The sequence below is a fragment of the Euprymna scolopes genome, chromosome 14, assembly GCF_053919585.1.
Source record: "Euprymna scolopes isolate OS-2025 chromosome 14, ASM5391958v1, whole genome shotgun sequence".
Taxonomy (NCBI): domain Eukaryota; kingdom Metazoa; phylum Mollusca; class Cephalopoda; order Sepiida; family Sepiolidae; genus Euprymna; species Euprymna scolopes.
In genome coordinates this window covers 79,546,948-79,569,447 of record NC_136495.1, presented here as the reverse complement: position 1 = coordinate 79,569,447, position 22,500 = coordinate 79,546,948, and the positions used below count along the sequence as shown (strand labels likewise).

General features: G+C 35.1%; 1 protein-coding gene across 2 annotated transcripts in view; it reads left to right on the top strand.

Annotated features, from left to right (window-relative positions):
- LOC145293110 (chitotriosidase-1-like) overlaps window positions 1-22,500 on the top strand; it is an 89,538-nt gene that overhangs the window by 57,882 nt on the left and 9,156 nt on the right. For both annotated transcript variants that reach the window (XM_080139487.1, XM_080139489.1), the window contains exons 5-7: window positions 721-842; window positions 16,778-16,901; window positions 17,548-17,733. In XM_080139487.1, the coding sequence (XP_079995613.1) occupies window positions 721-842; window positions 16,778-16,901; window positions 17,548-17,733 (432 nt within the window). The remainder of the gene's footprint in view (window positions 1-720; window positions 843-16,777; window positions 16,902-17,547; window positions 17,734-22,500) is intronic.

Below are 22,500 nucleotides of genomic sequence, written 5' to 3'. Positions count from 1 at the left end.
ATATATGCTAATATATTAAACGGATGTTAAGCTGACGATGAAGAAGAAGAAGAAGAAGAAGAAGAAGAAGAAGAAGAAGAAGAAGAAGAAGATTTGGATCTGTAGAATAAAAACAGAAAAATTCTTTTATAGTAAAATTCGATTATGATATTAAAAAAAAATGATTTTTATTAAACTTTCAAACTGGACCCATCTTTGATTCGTGTGATATTTGTTTTCTGTAAGCATGATAAAGAAAACAAACAGTTTTTGTATAAATAATTCATCGCTTATCATGATCTAAAGGCTACTTGAGGATGAAGGTTACTGAATATAAGCTGGCCAATGAGACAACAGCATAGTGATCAGTAGTGGTGAAAATTGAATATTTAAGAGGACAGCACAATAGGAACTTGAGGATAACCATGTTGTAGTCAGCTGGAAAGCAAACTCACAGTACAGAGTTTCGCATGTGGGCAGTTCTAGGAGAGAAATTTTGTAAATTGAATGTGTATTTAAATTCATACACAAACAGAGAGTGGGGAAATTATTGGTGGTGGTTGTAGCTAGGCGAGTGTTTGCTGTGAATGTTTTGCAGGGGGATGGGGCATCCTCAAATCTTAAAAAATTAAATTAAACTGGTTTTATTTCAATCTAAAAAGCGACTTCATATTTTCACACATAACAAATACTTAAAAATGCATAGCATTCATTTCTTTGCCAATCTTTTTGTATTTTCAGGGATTCCGGAAAGCCATCACAAAAGAATCTCAGGCTTCCCGACGTACCGCACTTTCCCTTTCGGCTGCTTTACCAAACACCAAGTCCAAAATTAACAACTATGACATGTCTGTCCTTGCTAAGTAAGTTTGTTTCTATTTACAATGTCTTCCCACGGGGCAGAGTTAGACACCAGGGTCGTTTTCTAATGTGGAGAAAAAGGAACAAAAATAAAAATTGTCTCAGTCGTGAAGGATTTCTCCTCCACGGACAGAGAACAAGAAATTGAAGTGTATCATCTGAAGAACAGATGGTATTTATTTGCTCCCCCACCGAGCAAATTAGGCACAAGGCCAATTTTTAATGTGAGGAGTGAAGGGAGGGGGAAGGGAAAAGGGGACCAGCTCCCGAGAGGTGGGAAATGGGAGCTGGTTAAAGGTCAGACATGTGAGGTTGCCCCCACATCTGGTCTTTGCTAGTCATAGCTAGTCATAGCTAGTCATAGCTTGCAGTATCTGCCGGAACAGATGGTATTTATTTGCTCCCCCACCGAGCAAATTAGGCACAAGGCCAATTTTTAATGTGAGGAGTGAAGGGAGGGGAAAGGGAAAAAGGGGACCAGCTCCCGAGAGGTGGGAAATGGGAGCTGGTAGGTCAGGTATGTGGGGTTGCCCCCACATCTGGTCTTTGCTTGCAGTATCTGCCGGAACAGATGGTATTTATTTGCTCCCCCACTGAGCAAATTAGGCACAAGGCCGTTTTTAATGTGAGGTAAAAACCAGCTCCCCTAAAAGGGGTCACTCTGGTTACCAAAAATAATAATTGTCCTAGTATAGAGGGTTTCCCCTCCATTGACTGGTACAAATTATCTTAAGTGCAGTATCTGCCGGAACAGATGGTGTTTATTTGCTCCCCCACCGAGCAAATTAGGCACAAGGCCGATTTTTAATGTGAGGAGTGAAGGGAGGGGGAAGGGAAAAAGGGGACCAGCTCCCGAGAGGTGGGAAATGGGAGCTGGTTAATGGTCAGGCATGTGGGGTTGCCCCCACATCTGGTCTTTGCTAGTCATAGCTAGTCATAGCTAGTCATAGCTTGCAGCATCTGCCGGAACAGATGGTATTTATTTGCTCCCCCACTGAGCAAATTAGGCACAAGGCCATTTTTAATGTGAGGTAAAAACCAGCTCCCCTAAAAGGGGTCACTCTGGTTACCAAAAATAATAATTGTCCCAGTATAGAGGGTTTCCCCTCCATTGACTGGTACAAACCATCTTAAGTGCAGCATCTGCCGGAACAGATACTACACTTTGATCTTGGCCCGAAGGCCAAGTTTGCTAAGTAAGTTTGTTTATCAACTTTGCACCAACAAACTGATCATCTGGTTCGTCCATTTCCAAATTCTACGGTGATGTAGGTAAAATAGCAAATCGTTTTAAGAAGTGAATTGTGTTTTGATATTTTAAAAGTGCCGAAATGCTGAAAAACAATAATCTCTTACCTACTTTTTATTATTTCATCATGGGTGGAGTGGGGGTGTAATAAACAACAAAAGGAAAACTATTTTCCTTCTGAAATTTGTTGTAATATTTTTGGCATAAGTTTACAGGGAATGATCACAAAAATTTGGACGATTATATTTATAGCCAGGAATGACAAGGACGAACCAGCCAAGTACCAAATTTGCTGTATAAAATACATCACTTTGAATTTTTTAGTCATACCATTTTATTGTTGATACGAGAAAAGGATCATTACTGATACTGACTGGATTAATACTACTATTCTTTTTTACAAATGAGTCCTCACTTATCAAGACCTAAGGCCACTCAAGGATAAGGGTTAATGAATGTAAGGTGGTAGTGTAGTAATTTTTAATGGTATCGATTGGGTAGAATTTGGATTATTTAAGGAGACAGCTCAACAAGAACTTGCTTACATTGAACTTGAAGGCTACCATGTTGTAATCGACCGGGAAGCAGGCCAACAGAACAGTGTTCCACAAGCGGGCAGTTCTAGAAAAGAAGCTTTATTCATGGAATTTGCATTTAGATTTAGGCACAGATAGAGCGTGGGGGAAAATTGTCGATAATGGTTGTAGCTAGTCAAGTGTTTTTGTGAAAGTTTGGCAAGGAGGGGCATAGATTGGAGCTCAGACGAGCACTTGTCATGAAAATAATGATAGAGTAGAAGCAGGCTCGCAATATCTTTGCTGTCGGAAAGAGGTTTCAGGAAAGGGAAAAGGGCATCACCTACTAGGTTTCAAAGCCAGTTTTGAACTCTATTAAGGCAAGATAGGGTCCACCGAGCAGCTCCTGCGCAGATGTGGCAACAGTATTCCATTTTAAGATGTACTTTGCTATTACTACTATTCTTTACCGGGAATTCTTACATTTCAAAACTTCTTATTGAGTATTCGCAACTAACTTCCATATCTGAAGGCGTTCCCCTATCTGCAACCTAGGGACCAGATGATTACAAAGATTAAAATAAAAATATAATGATCCTGAACCAAATATCTAGAATCCTTATTCCAATGTTGATCAAAATCCATTATAATGATTTTGATCTTGGAAAAAGTCTAAAATTTAGAGCTTAAGGTTAAGAGATCTTAAGTAGAAATTTAAATTTGCGGGATCTAGTTCTATTGGGGTCAAATCAAATTCAATGTAAATCTGAAATATTTGAATTTTCAAATGCAAGATTGTGCCCATATTATGACCCTCAAAATCCCTTTAATATACCTCGAATAAACAGAAATTTGGGGAGTATTTATTAATTTATATCTAAAGCCAAAATATGCATATAATCTGGTATTTTTCTGTGTTTACAGCAAAAACATATTTTTTGTAATTTACAGTTTTTGAACTGGTGTTCTCATCTTGGTTGTGATTATCACAATTTTTGGTTCGTTTTGAACTTGTTTATTTTTTACTTTCATCCATCAGAAGCAATGCATATTGCTACTTGAAATGTGAACGGCTACTGTGATAAAAGCCAGATTTATAGGGACAATCTGTGTAATGAGTTTGATAGCAAGATTTTTGTTCACATAACATTTAAATTTCTACATGTTGGTATGGTGAGGAAATATGGAGTAGAAAGGGAACACCTCAGCAAAGCGATCCGAGAAAAGAAACTATCAGAGTTAAATAATCTAGGGATCTTTTTTTAGTGAAGGGGTGGGATTTTACTGCTAGTTGGATGGGCCAGAGGTACTTCGTTTAGGGGGTGTAAGTGCAGTAAGTTTATTAGAACACATTCCATGAAAGTACTCGCAAAACAGAGGAATGCAACACTACAACAGAGGATAGAGTTTGCCCCCGCCCTCAGCTCTGTCCCCGGCTTTCTCCAGGTTCCTTGTGTTGAACCTAGGCTACCGAGAGGAAGAAGGCCTGTTAACTGAAAAATGCCTGCAGGCAATGTAGGTAAGATTTGTCAAACTGTTACTGTTGATACTATATGAGGGCATTTTTAAAAAGAGCATTAAAACATGTTAAAAAAGAAAATAAAAGAAACACAATTCGATTAATAATGAAACTGAAATTTATTCAATACTAGCAGGGGTACCCGGCGTTGCTCGGATGTTTCGAGGTGTGTGTGGTTTTGAGTAAATCAAAACAAAAGAAGAAAAAAAATCGTTGCCCGGGTGTTTGTTTCCGGGGTGGGGATTGTTTAAAAAAAAAAAAAGTGATGTTAGGTAAGTAGGAAGGATCAAACCCGGAGTATTGGGGCGAAGTTGGAAAATTAAGTGTGAAAAAAAAAAAACATGCAATATTAACAACTCGGCCACCAAGAAAATCCATTTTAGGTGTTTATGAAAAAAAAAAAAAGACTACGGTAGGTCAGCGCGAATGTGAAAATATAATGTGAATTGTCCGGCATGCTAACCACTATGCCACGGAGCACTGCAACTGAGTTTAGTGATTTTAAGTAACTTAACATGAAAGAAGTGAACGGTTGTATTAAATTAAATTTTAATAGAAAAAGGTACACATTCTATAATGAAAAAGATTAGAAACTTCCCATAAGAATTTCCTATCAGAGTTTTAAAACATTGACCTGACAGGAATATGGGTGGAGTGTGGACAATACTTATGAGACTGCCATGCTGATAATTCATAGCAAAAAATAACTATAAATAATAATAGAAGGGAGAATTGGCTTTCCTATTTGTATAAAGCTCTTGGATACACAATGTTTGATGTTCTACCCTCTGGTGCTAATATATATAGATTGTGTGGGGAACCTACCCGTGAACATCCTACATAAAACTGTCTGTGACTAAAGCAAGAAGAAGCTAAGTTCAAACCAACCACTGCCAAGGTTTGTCCTTGCGACTTATTTATTGTCATGGCAAAACATAATTTTTTGGGAACTGAAGCCTTTTAAATGGAATTGTTGAATCTGATGGAATAATTGGTATTCTAGGAAGAAATGCCAATTCGCCTGTAGCTACACCAGTCAATATGACTACTTCTATCACATGAGGTTGCATTCGTGTTACACATAATCTTGTTCCATTGCATAGTCGTGGAGCATCAAGGCTTCTGAGTAACACAATTGGACATCCAGATTTCAGTTTTAATTTGTGTGGTGGCATACCAGGTAATTGCAAGGAATTTTAAAATTCTGTAGGGTACTGTACAGCATGGTCATTATCTACAGTAGAATCTAGAGAAGTGTAAATTTGTTCCTCACCTGGAATTTCATCAAGCAGTTGGTCATTGATGATGTGTACCATATCATTTTTTGGAGCTAAAATTGCTCTTTCTGTTAGCCATTGAGGATTAGTATAATTTGCAGCTATATTTGGGTAAACTTTGTTACAAAGTTCTGCGAGTGAGGAAACAATTAATCCAATACTTGAAGTAATTATAATTTTACCATGTTTGTCTGTTGGAATTTTGCCATCTCCAATTTGTAGAAGTATGGAAGCAAATTTATCAGCCAATGGGTCACTATTAAGATGGACACGCATGTTTGTAGATAAGGTTACAGTCTTGATGTACTTCCACAAATATGACAATTTAATGCAAGCATCGAGCTCATCAGCAGGACTTCCACGTGGAACAATAGGAAGCGTTTGTCAGAAGTCACCAGATAATAAAAGTGTGATGCCACCCATGACAACATCACGTGACTTGAGATCACGCAATGTTTTATCTAGAGCTTCAAATGCTTTTTTATGTGCCATTGTACATTCATCCCATATGATCAAGGAACAATTCTGTAAAATTTTAGCTGAATCTGATCCTCGTTCTATATGGCAAATTGGAATAGAATCTTTTATTAATGATAATGGCAATTTGAATGTGGAGTGAGCTGTTCTACCACCAGGAAGAAGGGTTGCTGCAATACCTGATGATGCCACAGCTACAGCTATTTTTCCTTCTGACCTTACTTTTGCAAGAATTAACTTGGTAACAAATGTCTTTCCTGTTCCTCCTGGTGCATCAAGGAATATAAGGCCACCTTGCTGATCTTCAACAGTATTAACTACAGTTCGAAAAACATGAATTTGCTCACTATTCAGTTTTGCAATACCGTCCCGAACAATTGATGCTTGCTCATGTGGTTGATAGCTAATTTCACGTGTCCAAGCAGTAACAATAGGATGTGTATTAGATCTATCAGGTGAGGTAAGACCCAAATCTGTCAGTGTTTTACCATTCATCTTATATGTAATATCTTCAATATGAACCAGAGCAGTATTGAAGATTTTGTCTGTAAAAGTTATACCAGCCCCAGGATGTTGATTGCGTTCCCTAAGGAAATCTTCACTTAATGCTTCTTTGTGTGTATGCCAAAGTCGTGTTGGATAAGATACTGCACAGGTAGTTAACATGATAGCAAACAAATGTCTCAAATTATGTGCCAAGGCAGATGTAGATGCTTCCTGTAATGTAGCATCCCAGTGGTTATCATCATCAAGCAGTCCATGTGCAGCACATGCATCTCTGAATGTATTCATAATTTGACCATTAATATTTTTTAGATCATTAAAGTTCTGTGGACCTCTAACATGATGTAGAAGCAGTCTCAAACAGAAGCATTCAAAATGATTTGGATGCACGGTGTATACCCTGCCCAAAACTTCAGTTTTTTTAACACACGGGTAGCCTTGAACTAACCTACCCTGTAAGCGTCGCTTGAATATTTTATTATGAGTGTCCCATGTATATTAAGCGGGAATTTCAACATACAGAAGTGTACGTGCGAAAGCGTCTGTTTTACACAAATTGAAAAACGCTGTTAAAGTAGTTGGAGGTGGATGTGCAACTCTATCAGCTGCGTTATTTTCAGTGAAGTAAACCCGCTGTCCATTTTCTAGATGCACTGCGAGGTGAATAACTGTGGGATGATGCGCATGTATGTGGAAGTTAAGTATTCTCCAAATGGCTTCATTAGTGGAAATATAACGGCCGGTTTCATATCTCTTAACTTCATCATGAGCATTATTTTCCAATGTGAAGACAGCTTGATCACTGCCTTTATTTACATATTTACAAATGTACTTAATTGATTTTACACTATTACAATATTCGACATTGATATGTGCATTAAAAATCTTACAAAGGGATTTATTGTATGGTACAACCCATCGGTTGTCTACATGAAACGTTGCATTCCCAGGGAGGGTAACTGTTGTTTCAAAGCCTCCAGCATCAGTAGGCAATCGTCGATATAATGGGTAACCATTTTGATCTGACCGAGTTTCATTTAAAAATTTCTTTGGATATCTCTTAGAGCATTTTCCTTCTTTGAGACATGGTGCAGAGCTGTTTAATGTTCCACATGGTCCATGAATCATGTTGTGTCTAATGATATCATGTAAAACTGGATCTGTTACAGGATCAGGAATTTCTGCACTGATAACAGAGTCTATGTCAGAGGATCTCAATTTTTGCTGAAGCCAAACCAGACAATGAGCATGTGGCAATCCTCTTTTCTGCCACTCAACAGTGTACATATATGCTACAACCACTCCGAAAATGTTTCCTTTTGTAAGTAAATCCATAAGGACACGTAGCTTTAGATGAAAAACTCTTGCTATGAGGTCATGCCGATCATGTGGTTGTTGATATGGAAGGAGTTCATTCACAATCTCTGGCCATTTGGGATTGCAGGTAAAAGTTATAAATAAATCAGCAGTTCCATGTTTTCTCACATAGACCAATGCATCTTGTGTGCGTTCATGCATATATCGTGGTCCCCCAGTAAATGTTGCTGGTAGTATGGTCAAACGGCCCACATTTTCAATGTTGCCATCAATATTTACAGAATCTCTTAAGTGAATGTAATCAGCAACTCTTAGCTCCCTCTGATGAGTTTTAATGTAGATAAGCCTCTCATGCTCTATTTTAGCATACATGTCAACTATGTATTGTTGGAATAGGTTCCTACATTTAATCAGAATATTAAAACTGTCGTCACGGACCATAATTCGGAATGCGTAGAAAGCATTAGCTGATATTTTTTTTCCTATTACTAACTCTTTATTTTGAGGATTTGTCTGCCATACAAAGAAATTATAACCTTCTTGACCTGTCCAATGAATGATTGGGTACTGTAAAGCATCATATGCCCAATGTGTTACAGCAATACGCTGTAGTTGATGGTTTCTGCGATGCAAGATGATATCTCGCTGATGAAATTCTTGACCGACTATTACAACAGCAACCTCAGGTGCATCTGGAACATTGAAACAACGTTTATGTTCTTGTCTTGGAGTTTTATCAGCATGTATAACTACTTTGAAATCATCACATGGAGCATGCTCCATAGCCATCTTGAAGTTTTTGATAAAGTTATTTTCTCGGTGAAGCATATTTTGCAAATCAAGAACAATGTCAAACTTTGTTTTGGGAGCATAATTACATCTTGTAGCTTCTTGCTGATCATCATCCATGAAATATATTTGAAGATACTGTGGATTTCCAGTATCAATGGGAAGCAAAGAACCAAGTCTATGAGAAATCTGCCCACAAACTTTAAATGTCGGCATGTAGGCTCCTTCACGTATTTGTTCAGCACCGAAGCTTGTCATACTGAAGCAGTTATTGTAACTCCGGATGTTGTTCAAGAAATGTGTTGAGTTAATTGAATTGTTATCAATAAGTGAGCGTAATGGTTCAGGAGTTATACCTAAATCTGGAAGAATAACTTTTCCACCAGAACAACAGATACCTGGTGATTCCCGATTCCATTTCTTTGCTTTGCATTGTCTGCAAGGTGTCCCATTACTCAATGTGCCAATTTGAACATCTGAGCGTAATTGATAAGTACGTGTAGCCTCATATGTACGTCCTTCGTGCAACCAGAAAGATGATTTAGGAGCAGTTGTGCGTAATGTGTGTCTCTGCATTGCTTCTAATATAGCCTGTCTGTTTTGCGCAACCCTAAGTTCCACATATGTGTTTATATCCGTTGGTTGTGACTGGTCCGCCTCATATAAGTCTGGGTCAAAAGTAACTTGATGTGACCCATAGTCCTGATTTGCATTTTCGTTCAAGGAAGTACCAGAAGTGTCTTCCTGAGACTGTTCATAATGTTCCCATTGTCGACTTCTTTTTCTGGTTGCAACGCCTGTTGTATTACGACTAAGGGAAGTCTTTTTTGGTGGCATATTTTATAAAAGATTGTATTGTGTAAAAAGTGAAAAATTGTTATATACTTAACTAATGAGCTCTATGGTCTTGATGTTTGACTTTTGATATTTGATTGCCTTTTCAACTGAAAAAGAAAAAAACTGACAGAATTAAGTTTATGTTTTTATTGGCCTCCCTCTTCTACCGACGAAAGAAATAAATTCAACGTTTCCATTAATGAACGAAATGTATGAGTCTACCACATTATGAATCGATGTAGATAATATATGAGGGGAGTAAAGTTTATGTAAATGCAAACATCGGACTGTATTTTGCAAACGAAATAAACCAGTAATGATGTATATTTATTTGTTATTTATTGCGGACAAAAATGGAAATAATCATAGTTCTTGTAGTGGCCAATTTTTGTGGAAAAAAAAAAAAAACATTGCTGTGGATGTTTCCAATACCCCGGTTTTGGGGAAGTTATAATCGCCCCCCCCCCGGCAAACAGAAGGACCCAAATATGTAAACTGTGCCAAACTGGGCGGGCAAAAATGAGGGACTTAGTTGTGCAAGCCGATTTATCCTAAATTTTTTGTAGGTTTCCTATGAGTTTTCTATTGTATTCGAAAGAGTAAGGAGTAAACTTAATGTGCCAAAGGGGAAAAAAGTATTTGTACACGTGAAAAATAAAGTTATCTGGGTCTATTTCCGAGTTAATTAGTAAAGTGAAGTGCTAAGACATTGTAAAAAAAAAACACCTTGTTAGTACAAAACATGAATTAATTAGAGCCAAACCGAATGATAATGGCGTTCGCAAAAAACAACAAAGTAAAATTTCGTACATGACGCAATGGAAAATGTGTGTTAAAATCATTGGTAGATGTCCCCCCCCCCAAAAAAAAAGGAAGTAAATAAAGAACGAAATAAAAAGTGGAGAAAGAGAGGTTCTACTGCAAACCGGAAAGAATAAAAATGCAACAATATTGAATAAGCCCAAGAATCGTACGCTGGAAAATGTAAGTATGTGTATTTCATGTTAGTATTAAAATATATAGTTTTTATTTATGTAGTTTGGTAGGGTAAAGTAATTACCCAGATATAGTTTTTGTATTATCTCCTGGTGTTATTGTTATTATTATTATTATTTTTTTTTTTTCTTAAGTAATTGTGTATTTGTTTTGGTTTATTGGTTGTTGTTGTTGTTTTATTATTTTGGTATATTTTATTTTGTGTAAGCGATCCGTTGCAGACGATGTGTTTTTGAAGTAAACCTGTTTGTCTGCATTGTGGTCGTAGTCGTAGTCGTAGTCGGTTTCTTCCCATTCGAATGTCGTCTGCTGACATTCAGATAGGCTTTGTATCAATGGTTTAATGAAACTTCCACCAAGGGAAAAAAAGTAATAAATTGCAAAAAAATAATAAATAAATAACCACTGATGTAATAAGTCACCCGTCCCCTGAGTATGAATTCCGAAATTAGTGGAAACATAGCATAATATAAAAGTAAAAAATAAAAAAAAAGAAGAAGTCGTATTATCGTCTGATAGCGATCGCCCGATCCATGGCTAACGTGTAGTAACGTAAACCGGCCCCCAAGAAAAAGAACAAAAAGGGAAGTCCATGTACGTGAATATCGCCGCATATAAAACTCTATTTACCTGAATGTCGTCTGGTAAGTGGTACGGTGAAAAAGTAAAGGAACGTGGCACAAATAGAGTTGGATACACAAGTAAGAGTCGTAGAGTGATAGAGTGTAAGTAAAACCTGGAATATCAGGTTGTTTCGTTTCGTTTTAACAATGGAAAGAGCAGAAAAAGGAAAGAAAAGAAAGAAAGAAGGAAAGACCGAAAGGAAAGATTATAAAGGAAGTTTGGTAAGAAATAGCTTTACAAAAGTGAAATATCGTGTAGACTGAAAACATAGGAAAAGTAGTCCCCCCACCACCATCAGCACAACAAAAGAAAATGAAAATGAAAATGTAACGATGTTAAACATGCCGTCCCGTAAATCGCAGTTCTGATTTTTAGAAAACCCTACCAACGCGAGTCTAAAGTTAATGTAAGTCGAGTAATCGAAGTAATGTGTTCGGTAATGCAATTCAAGATAACGTATAGCGTTTAGTTTGTGTTTATGTTTATGGAAAGAAAGAGAAACATAGGGAAGTACCCCCACCACCATCACCCAAAAAGCGAAAAAGACAACGAAAGGTAAGAAAGAAAGAAAGAAATAAGAAAAAAAGAACGAAAGGAAAGAGCAAAACGGAAGTTGTGTTTGTGAAAGTAAGTTTGGTGCGTTTCACGTAAATGTCAATTCAGGTTTTCATAAAACTCTAACCACGCGGGTTATAACGAAATCGAAGTAATGTAATTGTGAATTCAATTCCAGGTAACGGATTGTGTTCTGTTTTAATCTAATTTTATTATAATAAATGCTTTATAAATTGTGTTTATGTTTTATGCTAACCAATGGCAAAGTAAGCGTGGTTCGTTTCAGCGTATGTCCAGTCCAGTTTTTAGATAAATTCTAACCGGTGGTCGGTTTTAAATGTCTCCTGTGAACGGTCTGGAACGGTGTAAGTGAGTGGCGGTGGAAGGATGAATTTAGTAGAGAGAGTATACTTTACTACTTCCATTAAATGTAACCGATTTTTACAGTGGACTCTCACCAGACAGAATATAGGAAACTCTGATCAGCGAGATACTGGATATGTAATAAGCCTATAACATACGGCAGATGTCGTGATTCAGTTTGTGAATGATACGGCTGCACCAAATGTATACAGGTGCAGTCCTATAAAGGTCAAAGTCGGAGGGGAAAAAATGAGTTCATTTTATTTATATAGAAGATAGAAGATAGAAGATAGAAGATAGATAGATAGAATAGATAGAAGAAGATAGAATAGAAGATAGATAGATAGATAGAAGAAGAGAAGAGATAGAGAAGAGAAGAGATAAAATATAAATATTATCTATGTAAAATTACGTAATTTTAAAGCAATATACAATCTAATACTGATAAAACTGAATTATGAATTTAGGGAACAAACAATTAAAGAAACATTAAACATAAACAATTCTTGGCCTTCGGGACAAAATGACAGTGTAGTATCTGTTTTGATGCTACACTTCACCTTTTCTGTTCTCGGTTGGTGAAGGAGAAATCCTTCATGACTGAGACAATTTTTATTTTTGTTCCTATCCAGTGTGTTCCTTATTGGGGAGCTGGATTTTTTCCCACAAGATTATATGTTGAAATAATACAGAAATTACATTTAAAGTTTTGGTTTTCTGTTCTTCTATATCCATTTTCTCCCATGTTTTTCATCAAAATATGTAGCATATTTTCATCACTTACATGGTTAGGAATCCTATACTCCACCATAGTCTTCATCTTCATATCAGTGCAGAATACATGAATACGAAAATGAAGTTCACATAACTAAAGAAATAATCTTATGATGATGTGAACATTGGTTAAAAATTTAGTAAACATCTACGATATTAAATCAGGATGGTGGTGGATTTGGGAAGGGACATCATCATCATCATCATTATTATTATTTTTATTATTTTTATTATTTCACTCACTATGGGTTGTCTCACAGACCATCATCAGTGATGGCTCATTGGCAGTAACCTGTGGTGTTCTCTGGAGACCGAGTGACAGCAAGTCTCCCCAGATTATCAGTGTTCTCCACCTCTTGACCACTCGTGCAGATGGTTGCACGTTATTGCAACAGCCGTTTGCCATTGATTTCTCGTTGGCATCAACCATTGGTGTTTCCTGGGGTTTGGGTGACAAAATGCCCCCCCCCCCCGCCCAAGGTACCAGATTTGAACTGCACACTTCCAGTGTAGATCTGGTAAGTACTCTCCCATCTCGGTCTTTCCATTATCCCTGACCCTTCACAACTAGTTGATGTGACGCCAGTTGATGTCATCTACGCCATTTTTTTTTTATTATCATTGTTATAATAATAATAATAATAATAATAATAATAATGGTGCTTGTGCAGTGTACGCACTGTGTTATATTTTAGATAGAACTTCCAAGTTAAATTAAATTGTTATGGTATCTTTTTTTTTTCATTAAATTGTTAGGTGAAAGTGCAGAATAGTTAGAAAGCCCCCCCTGTTAAGAATGGCTTTCTAAATAATAATGGTATTATTTCAACAAGGCATGTATAACATTTACTCGTACTTCAAGGGGAATGTGGACACTGCGTAAACAGTGTTTTTATTTAATGATTGTTCCCTGTAAGCACATGCGCAGAAGGTTTTCTTTGGTTTATTTAATCACAAAAACTTTTTGCAGGTACTATTTGAGGCCAAAAAAGGTGGGGGGAACATTATTTGAATATGTATGAAAAAATAATTTAACAAAAAAATAAAAATCTTTAGTGGAGAAAATAATAAAAAATTTAAAATGAAATAAAAGAAAAACAAGCACAAAATAAAAGTATGAATCAAATTTACCCTCAAAAAACGAAAAAAAAAAAAATTCAAAATAATAAATAAATACATGCACGATTTAAAAAAAAAAGTTCGAGATATATACAAAGAAAGCGAAAGAAAACGCTTTCAGGGAGCAATCATTAAATAAAAACACCGTTTATGCAGGGTCCACGTTCCCCTTGAAGTACCCATATAAGAGAAAACACAAGAAAATATGTTAACTAAAATTTAATGTACTCAGTTCGTATAAAAACTTTAATTAAAACTGATTAGTTAATGAATTTTTAAGATGAACATAGAATTTCCTATTTCAGTCATGTAAATTATTTACAGTTGAAATGTAATAAAACAAACAAACTTTAAGTTTTAAATATATTTCAAAGAAATAAATTATGCCCGGTGCTAAACTATTGAATTCATCGATCGTTTTGGTTAAATAAAAATAAATAAATAAATTTAAAAAAAAAGTGTCGTGAAAAATGCTTCTAACTTTAAAATATTTGAAAATATTCAATGAAAAGTTTCATTTATTATTAAAAGAACGGACTGAAAAATATTCTCATATAAAAATTGTTTGCTTTGCAGTAAAAAAAAAGAAATAAAATGAAATATTCGATTTTCTTCGATAGGCATGTAAGAAAATTTCCAAAACAGATTCACTTACTTTTATAATTTGTTAGATTAAAATGATCCCAATGTGCAATTATATAATTATCCGAATGGAGAACTGTTCTTTCTCTTTAGAAAAAAAAAATACATGCACATTTGAATTACTTCCATAAAATTACCACAATGGGCAACGAAAAATATTTTTTTATGGCTATTAGCGTGTAAGCGGCAACAAAAAATATGTTTTTTGGCTATTAGCGTGGTTACGTGGTGGAACACAAGAAATTTTAGGCACCATATACCTACATGTTGATGTGGCAATGACGTCACACTGTCATGTTTATTGGCCTTTACTCTCGGTAGCCTCGATTGAACTCAAACTTTTATTAGCATCCTGGAGCACACAGCCTACAATTTATTTTTTAGAACTTCTGATATTTTTTTCAGTTCACTTATTAAATCATCTTCCTGCCTTTCCCCAGGATTGAACTCAAAATCGCAAGACAACATGCACATTTAAACCAATATCTTAAGTTATCTAAACCATATCTCTCCATTTACTTAGCTTCCCACAAGACCATAATTTAATGTGATGAAAATCCAGTTGCCCCCCCCCCTCTCTGTGCAAATAAAAAACACTGAATTATTTGGATTCTTCTGACTAAGCAAGGGCCCATGGTGAAATTATTAGAGTACTTGGTGAAATTCAGTTGTAAAAGTTATATTCCTGGAGATTAAAGGTGTGGGCAACCCAAAAATACAATTTCGTATTACTTAGGACTTCTACTCGGTCATGGCTGACAGAACAACAGCATGCTACATCCATGGATTAAATAAAGAATTTTGTTCGAAATTCTGTGTAGATTCCCAAGTTTGACAAAATACACCTGAAGAAGGTCAGCGATTACATCGACAAACATATTGTGAAAATAACATTCAAGATGAGAACAGTAGTCTGAAAAATGCAAATAATATGAATAATCAATCCTCATTTCAAATACGAGGGCGTGCAATAAGTAATGCCCCTGACCCACTTCCCATAGCAGTAGAGCAACGAAACTTGGCACAGTTATTAGTCTTTCTCTACATTGGAACCACACAAAGTTATGTATTTCTCCCATCATTTGATGCAGCTCTGGAGACCGTTTTTGTAGAACACCCCAGGTTGGTCCTCCAACCATGACGTGATTTCAGAAATCAAGGCTGCATCATCTGGGAAACGCTTTCCTTTCAAAAACAACTTCATGGCTGGGAAGAGGTGAAAGTCAGAGGGTGCAAAGTCAGGAGAATAGGGAGGATTGGGTAGGATTTCATAACCACACGCCCATGCTTCTGATCTGGCGACATGCGAGTTGTGGACCGGAGCATTGTCCTGCAGGAGGAGGGTACCTTTGTTGATCTTGCCCCGCCTCTTCATTTTGATAGCTTCCCTTAATTTCCTTAAAAGTGAAGCATAATAGACTCCTGTAATTGTGGTACCCTTTGCCAGGAAATCTGTCATCACTACTCCGTCCTGGTCCCAGAAGACTGTGAGCATGACCTTGCTAGCAGAGGGCTGCACCCTTGCCTTCTTTGGAGGTGGTGAGTCCAACTGCATTGACTAGACTTTGGTCTCTGGATCATAGTGATGGACCAGACTTGAAAACGACTTTTTATAGTCAGCTGGGAAGCAGCCCCACAGTATTGTTCCACAGACAGTTCTAGGAAAAAAAACCCTGCTCATGGAATTTTCATTTAGTTTTAGGCATAGATAATTAAAAAGTCATGCGGATTCTAGAACTTAGACCCATACAGTATTGTATCTGACAAGTCAACATTTATTGGAATTTTCTGTCTGCGTTCTCCAACAGCAAAATTTTAAATTCCAGTCGATTTGATTTATTACAAATTTTATCACAAGATGAAATTCTTTTTATTACGTACAAAATTATTGTGCAATCTTCATTTTCTCAGAAAAAAATGTTTATTTTATAAAGTCATGTAGATTCTCGAACAATATAGATTTGAATCTGAAAAATCAATAAAAATTTTGATTTTCTGTCTGTGTTTTTCAAATACAAGATTTTTAATTCCAATAAATTACATACTATATCTGACCAAATTCGGTAATTCAGTAATTTTACAGTTATTAACTGGTTATTTCCATTTGATAATTATCTTTGTTAATTATGCAATTAAATTATGAAATAAAATATCTTGGTCGTGCGCTTAGAATAAAAGATCACACACTTAAAGAACACCAGAATGAAAAACGAACGAGACTCAAAAACAATAACTCAAACGAGGAAAACAGTCTTTAAAATAAATAAAAAAAATCACATCTCAAAAATGCAAACAAATAATTTAATGTGTTACGTATTTGCTCATTTTTCTCTTAATTCCAGGATATTTTACATGGATTTTTTTTTTGTCATTTTGACAGAACCCTTGATTTTGCTACAGCAATGACCTATGACCTGCACATGTTCATAAAAAATATCGACACTGTCACTGGCTTTAATAGTGCCCTTTTCCCTCCAAAACACGAGAGTCGATTTTATAGTGTTGTAAGTATTTTAATTTCGTTTTTATGTATTCTTTTTCCATAAATCTAAGCTCTTCATTAGTTGGGATTGTTGTAGATAGCAAATACTATTTTTGCAGTATGATGCTTATCATCATATTGTATGAATTTGAAGATTTTATTGTTGGCAGATCACCGAAGTTAAGCTTGGTTAGTACCATATGAGTGACCATTTGGGAATTCCAGGCGCTGTATGTGCTCTCCACTTATCTCAGCATTTGTTACTAATCGTCCTGTAGATACACTTCTTTTGCCACTGGTATTTAACAATGTTGACACAGGAGAGATGTGGTTGGAGATTGCACATCTCCTGCCACAATAATTGCATGCAGGCACCCCTTCGTGGGTAACCATAGTCTGTCAAAGACTGAAGGAGCCCTGTATATATATATATATATATAATTTTCGTCTACTTTAAAATCAAATACAAATCCTTCAGTCATCAACATAAATAAATATGAGTTGGTTTTTTTTTCATCAAAATAGATCTTTTTTTTTTTTAGGTCTTTACATCAAATGGCTTTATGTCTTGTCTGGAGTGATTTCCATAAAAACAACAAAAATTCTTCATAAAATTTTTGTAATAAAATTCGAATCCATGTTTTTCTTTTTTCTCTCTCTCATTTTAGGATGGGTTGATTGAGTATTACTTAAAAGAAGGTTTCCCACCAAGTAAACTTTTGGTTGGGATACCCACGTATGGAAGAACATATAAGTTGGCCAATGCGGAAAAACATGGCATACACGCTCCAGCCGTGGATCGAGGAGATGGTGGACCCATACTTCACAAAAAAGGGGTTTATTCTTATACTGAAGTGAGTTAATGTCCTTCATTTTATTGCATTTTTTATTTTACAATTTTATTGTAACTTTCTTAAAAGGTAGTCATTAAAAAATTTTTTTAATACATTGATCCAAGCTCTTAGTATGACACAAGGCCATAGGATAAAGGTGGCAAAAACCTATAATAATATGTTGTAATGCAATCATAGATGATGGAATGAGAACAAGCTGTTCCTGTAGATAAAGTAAAATGTTTCCTTTGAAATACAGATTCCTGCGTTCAACAAAATAAACCTGCAGATGGCAAGAGGTTACATCAGTCGAAACGTTGTGAGAATAACATCCAGGATGAGAATAGCATTCCAAATAATGCAAATAATACACAAAAACAGTTGTCTTGTTACCTCGACCAAGAAACATCAACCATTTTGGATTCAGCAAATGACACAATTGGTCTTAATCATGTCGCAGCTGTAATTTTTTCAATTTGAATCAAGTTTCTTGATTTTTGTCTTTCTTTTCATAAGCCTGAAATATTCAATCTTCAGTGGTCTTAGCTCTGTTCTAAGACAGAACTGTTCAAGGGAAAAGGGCTAATAAAATATAAAAGATTCATTGAAGAGCTGAAATTTGCACGAAAAATCTGTTAAAATCCACAGTTACATAAAAGTCTTAAGTATCAATCAGTGTTCTTTCTTGCAGGCAGTAAAGAGCAGAAGAATGGAAATAGTCATAGGAGAGAAGGCTCATTTATGTGGTTGTCTTGTATTTGACATTCAGAATAAGAGTCCAACATCAGCACTGGTTTGTTTATTTAAAAAAAAAAAATCAGGGAAAAACATTTTTGGTCTTATTTTTGAAGAAGGTTTTTCTAAATATTCGATTCGATTGCGTTAACTGATTATTATTATTTCATCTGCGTTTGTATTTTCATTCGCAGTTGTTGACAAGAATCGTGAAGTTTTTGAATCTGTGATTCAACACGAAATTATGATCATTATTATTATTATTATTATTATTATTAAGATTTGGAATCTTAACTCATTTTTTATGGAGAGTAACTCTAGTTTATTGAGAATTGTAAGAAAAAATGATTTTTTTCAACTACTTCATCAAATGTAACAAAGTTTTACAACATTAATAAAAAAAGAAAGAAAAAATGCAACGATATTGTATTTTTTTTAACAAAACTTTTGAGTAATTGTAAGAAATCTTTTTTTTTACTACTTTAGAAAATAGAGTTACCTCCCTTAGAACAAGAATGATAAAACTTTGTTTTACGGAAAATGGAAGAGAAATTTAAATTTTGTTCCGTTTTAATGTTTTTTGTTTTGTTTTATTTTAACATGTGGCCTAAAAAAATCGATAGCAACCGAAAGAATAATAATCAAAGAATAATATTCCAAGAATAATATTCAACAACCGTACTTCATATATAAACAAAACGAAAGATTTTTTTTATAAAAATAAAATAACAATTTTATTAACAAAATAAAATTTTATTAACAAAAACGAAATAATTTAATTTTTAAACGAAAAAAGTCAATTTGGTATACATTTTTGGTATTTTTTTTTTTTTTTTTTTTTTTACGTAAGTTCCACTTATGCTTACAACAAATTAACACCCCAAACCTCCCATGTTAAAAACGGCTTTCGGAATAGGCACTCCCAAGACGTAATGTAATAATGTACCGGAACGAAATTTAAATTTCCGTTCCATTTTTAAGACAACTGTAAAACAGAGCGTTCTCCGCAAGTTTTACCCAATAAATTGCTTTATAATTATTACTAGACTATCCGTGACCCATTGGGTTAGTATGTTATATTAGCTATGGAATTTTTCATGTATGAGTGTGACACTTGTGACGTAAAGAAAATAGTTTTTTTTTTTTTTTTTTTTTTTTTGACATAACAGAAACATTTCTATGAAAGTATATTAAAATGAAAAATCACGGACAAATCACTCAGACATGAAAAAAAAAAAAAAACCCTCCCTATTTGTGTAAAGTTACCTATTTTTCCGAATAATCGCTCAAAAATCGAAAATTAAACATGATTTTCATACGAATCGAATGCCAACGAAAGTCATTTAGTAGCAGAAATGCACATAGACCTACCGATGAGAAATATAAGAACCAAGTTATAGAAACTTAAAATCTAAAAAAAAAAAAAATAATTAATAAAACCTGAAGCAAAAAAATAAAACCTAAATAAATAAAATAAAATAAAACTAATATTGAAACAGATTAGTAATTGTGTCAACAAATTCACCGTTCTCACACAACTATTTTGTATCTAGAAATGTAAACAAAAAATAAAAAAGGAAGGAAGGAAAAGGGACGGATAGAGAGTAGTAGTAGTAAGCTTGGCTTTACTACAATTGTTCTTATGTTTGTCAACGGGTTAAAGTTGTTTAGCTGTAAGAAAATAGCGACAGTATAGTTGGGATAACCTTTACGGAGATGGTCCCAACGTCTGAGCTCGGGGAGAGGCCGTCTGACGTAGTCGGTGACGAGGCAGAAAATTACCCCTTCAATAAAGTGCCCAGTTGTTAACTTAAGGAGAAAAAAACCCGTTCCAATAATTAGAATTTTTATTTATTTTTTTTTTATTTTAAACAGTTCAAATAATTAGAATTTTAAAAAACAAACAGTTCAAATAATTAGAATTTTACAAAAATAAAAACTTCAAATAATTAGAATTTTACAAAATAAACAGTTCAAATTTTTGATAATTCAACAGTTCAAATAATTGGAATTTTACAAAATAAACAGTTCAAATAATTAGAATTTAAAAACAAAAAAACAGTCCATATGATTAGAATAGTTCCACGTGGTTAACTTCTGTGATTTGTTTCACAATATTTGTAAAAGTCTGTGACATATCGCATATTTTAGGGTTAGGGTAATTTTCTGCCTCGACACCGCCTACGTCAGACGGCCTCTCCCCGAACTCAGAACGAGGCGGACGTCGGGACCATCTCCGTAAAGGATAACCTATAGTTGTAATAACGAATAGTTGCAGAATACCCCCACTCTTCCCATGTTAAATAATAATTTCGAAATAATAACGTTAATATTTCAGTGCGCAGGTCAAAATCTGCAAAATTTGTGTTTATTTGTTTACGTTGTTATGGGTTAATGTTTATGCGTGCATGCGCAACTGGATGTTGTAAACCGGAAAGTGGGTTACATTACTCGTTACAAAGTCATTTGAGTTTTATAATTATATAGATTGTAATGAATAAGTCGAAGTTGGAGTAAGCTTGAAAAAGCAACGCTTATGTTAACGGATCATCAAATCTAAGGGAGATAACCAGCATAAACATAGCAAAAACAAGCATATTTGGCAAGATATAATTTGCGATGCTGAAATAATCAGTAGAACAATGAATGTTAAATGAAAAAAAAAAAAAAAAAAAGATTACACGATTACTGTAGCAGAGTTCCGGAAATTGCTAAAGCAGTTTACGAAAAGGAAACAAGTTAGTGAAGTTAATCAACGAACTTAAAATATAACAATGTTAAGTAACAAAATAAACTTGTTAATTAACGTACACAAAACAAAAGTAAACAACCTGTTACAATGAAACTATGTCAATTAATCAAGAAGTTGTCCAATTAGTCAAAGAAAAATGCTTCCCTTATTTAAGAGATCCCCCCCCCCCAAAAAAAAACAGGGACTTGTTTCTTTGCGAGTAGAAGCTGTTTAAAATGTAGAAAGAAGGTTCAAGGGAAGTAATTCACTTCCGGAAGTAGAGATTGAAGAGTTCTCTTTTAGAGCACTTTACTACTACTATTACTACTACTATTATTTAATCACGTTGGTACAGCTGTTCCTGTTAGATCACCAAAGTTAAGCAATGTTAAGTCTAGTCAGCACTAAAATGGGTGACAATTTGGGAATTCCAGTTGCTGTATGTGTTCTCTGCTTATCTTGACATTGTTTCCAGTCATCCTGGACTTCTCCTTGCCACTGGATTCAGGTAGTGCCAATTCAAGAGATATGTGGTTGGGGATTATGCAACCCTTGCCTCACATGCAGCTGCCCTTATAAGGGGTATCTATTGTTTCTTGATACTGAACAGAGGCATCGATTATTATTACTACTACTATTATGGTTATTATTATTTACTTTTAAAGGTTTTCTTTCCTTTTACTTTTAAACCAATGAGTCATCACTAGGGCTATGACAACAGCATATTCTTTTCATTGTTTTGACTCTTGAGTATATATCCGACACAGTTAGACAGTTAATCAACAGAGAACCACATCACTCTACTTAACAGCAAATAAGATATCAATGGATACACACTCGAGAGTCAAAACAATGAAAAGAATATGATGTTGTCCTAACCCTAGTCATCACTTGTCAAACCACTCTATGATAAAGATTAATGGAATGGATGGATTGTCAGCTGGATGATGAAAAATACTATGAGAGGATTGAAAGGAATTAATGGAATAGACAAAATTTGATTACTAAAAAATTAGCTCGACAAGTATCGGCTGACATTAGACAACCATGTTGTAGTCTGCAGTAAAGCAATCCTGCGAAAATAAGCTTCATTCATGAGAGTTCTATTTGGTTTCAGTTACAGTGAGGATGAAAGTGCATTTCTTTGCAGTGGTGGTAGATAGACGAGATTTTGTTGTGAGGGAGGATTCAGAAATGGGAGCTCAATCGAGCACCTTCCAAGGAAATAATGATAGATTAGAGAAAGACAAGTAAAATCACTTTTGTGAGAAAAGGATTGTAGAGAAGACATCCTCCATTAGATTGCGGCATCGGTTTTATAT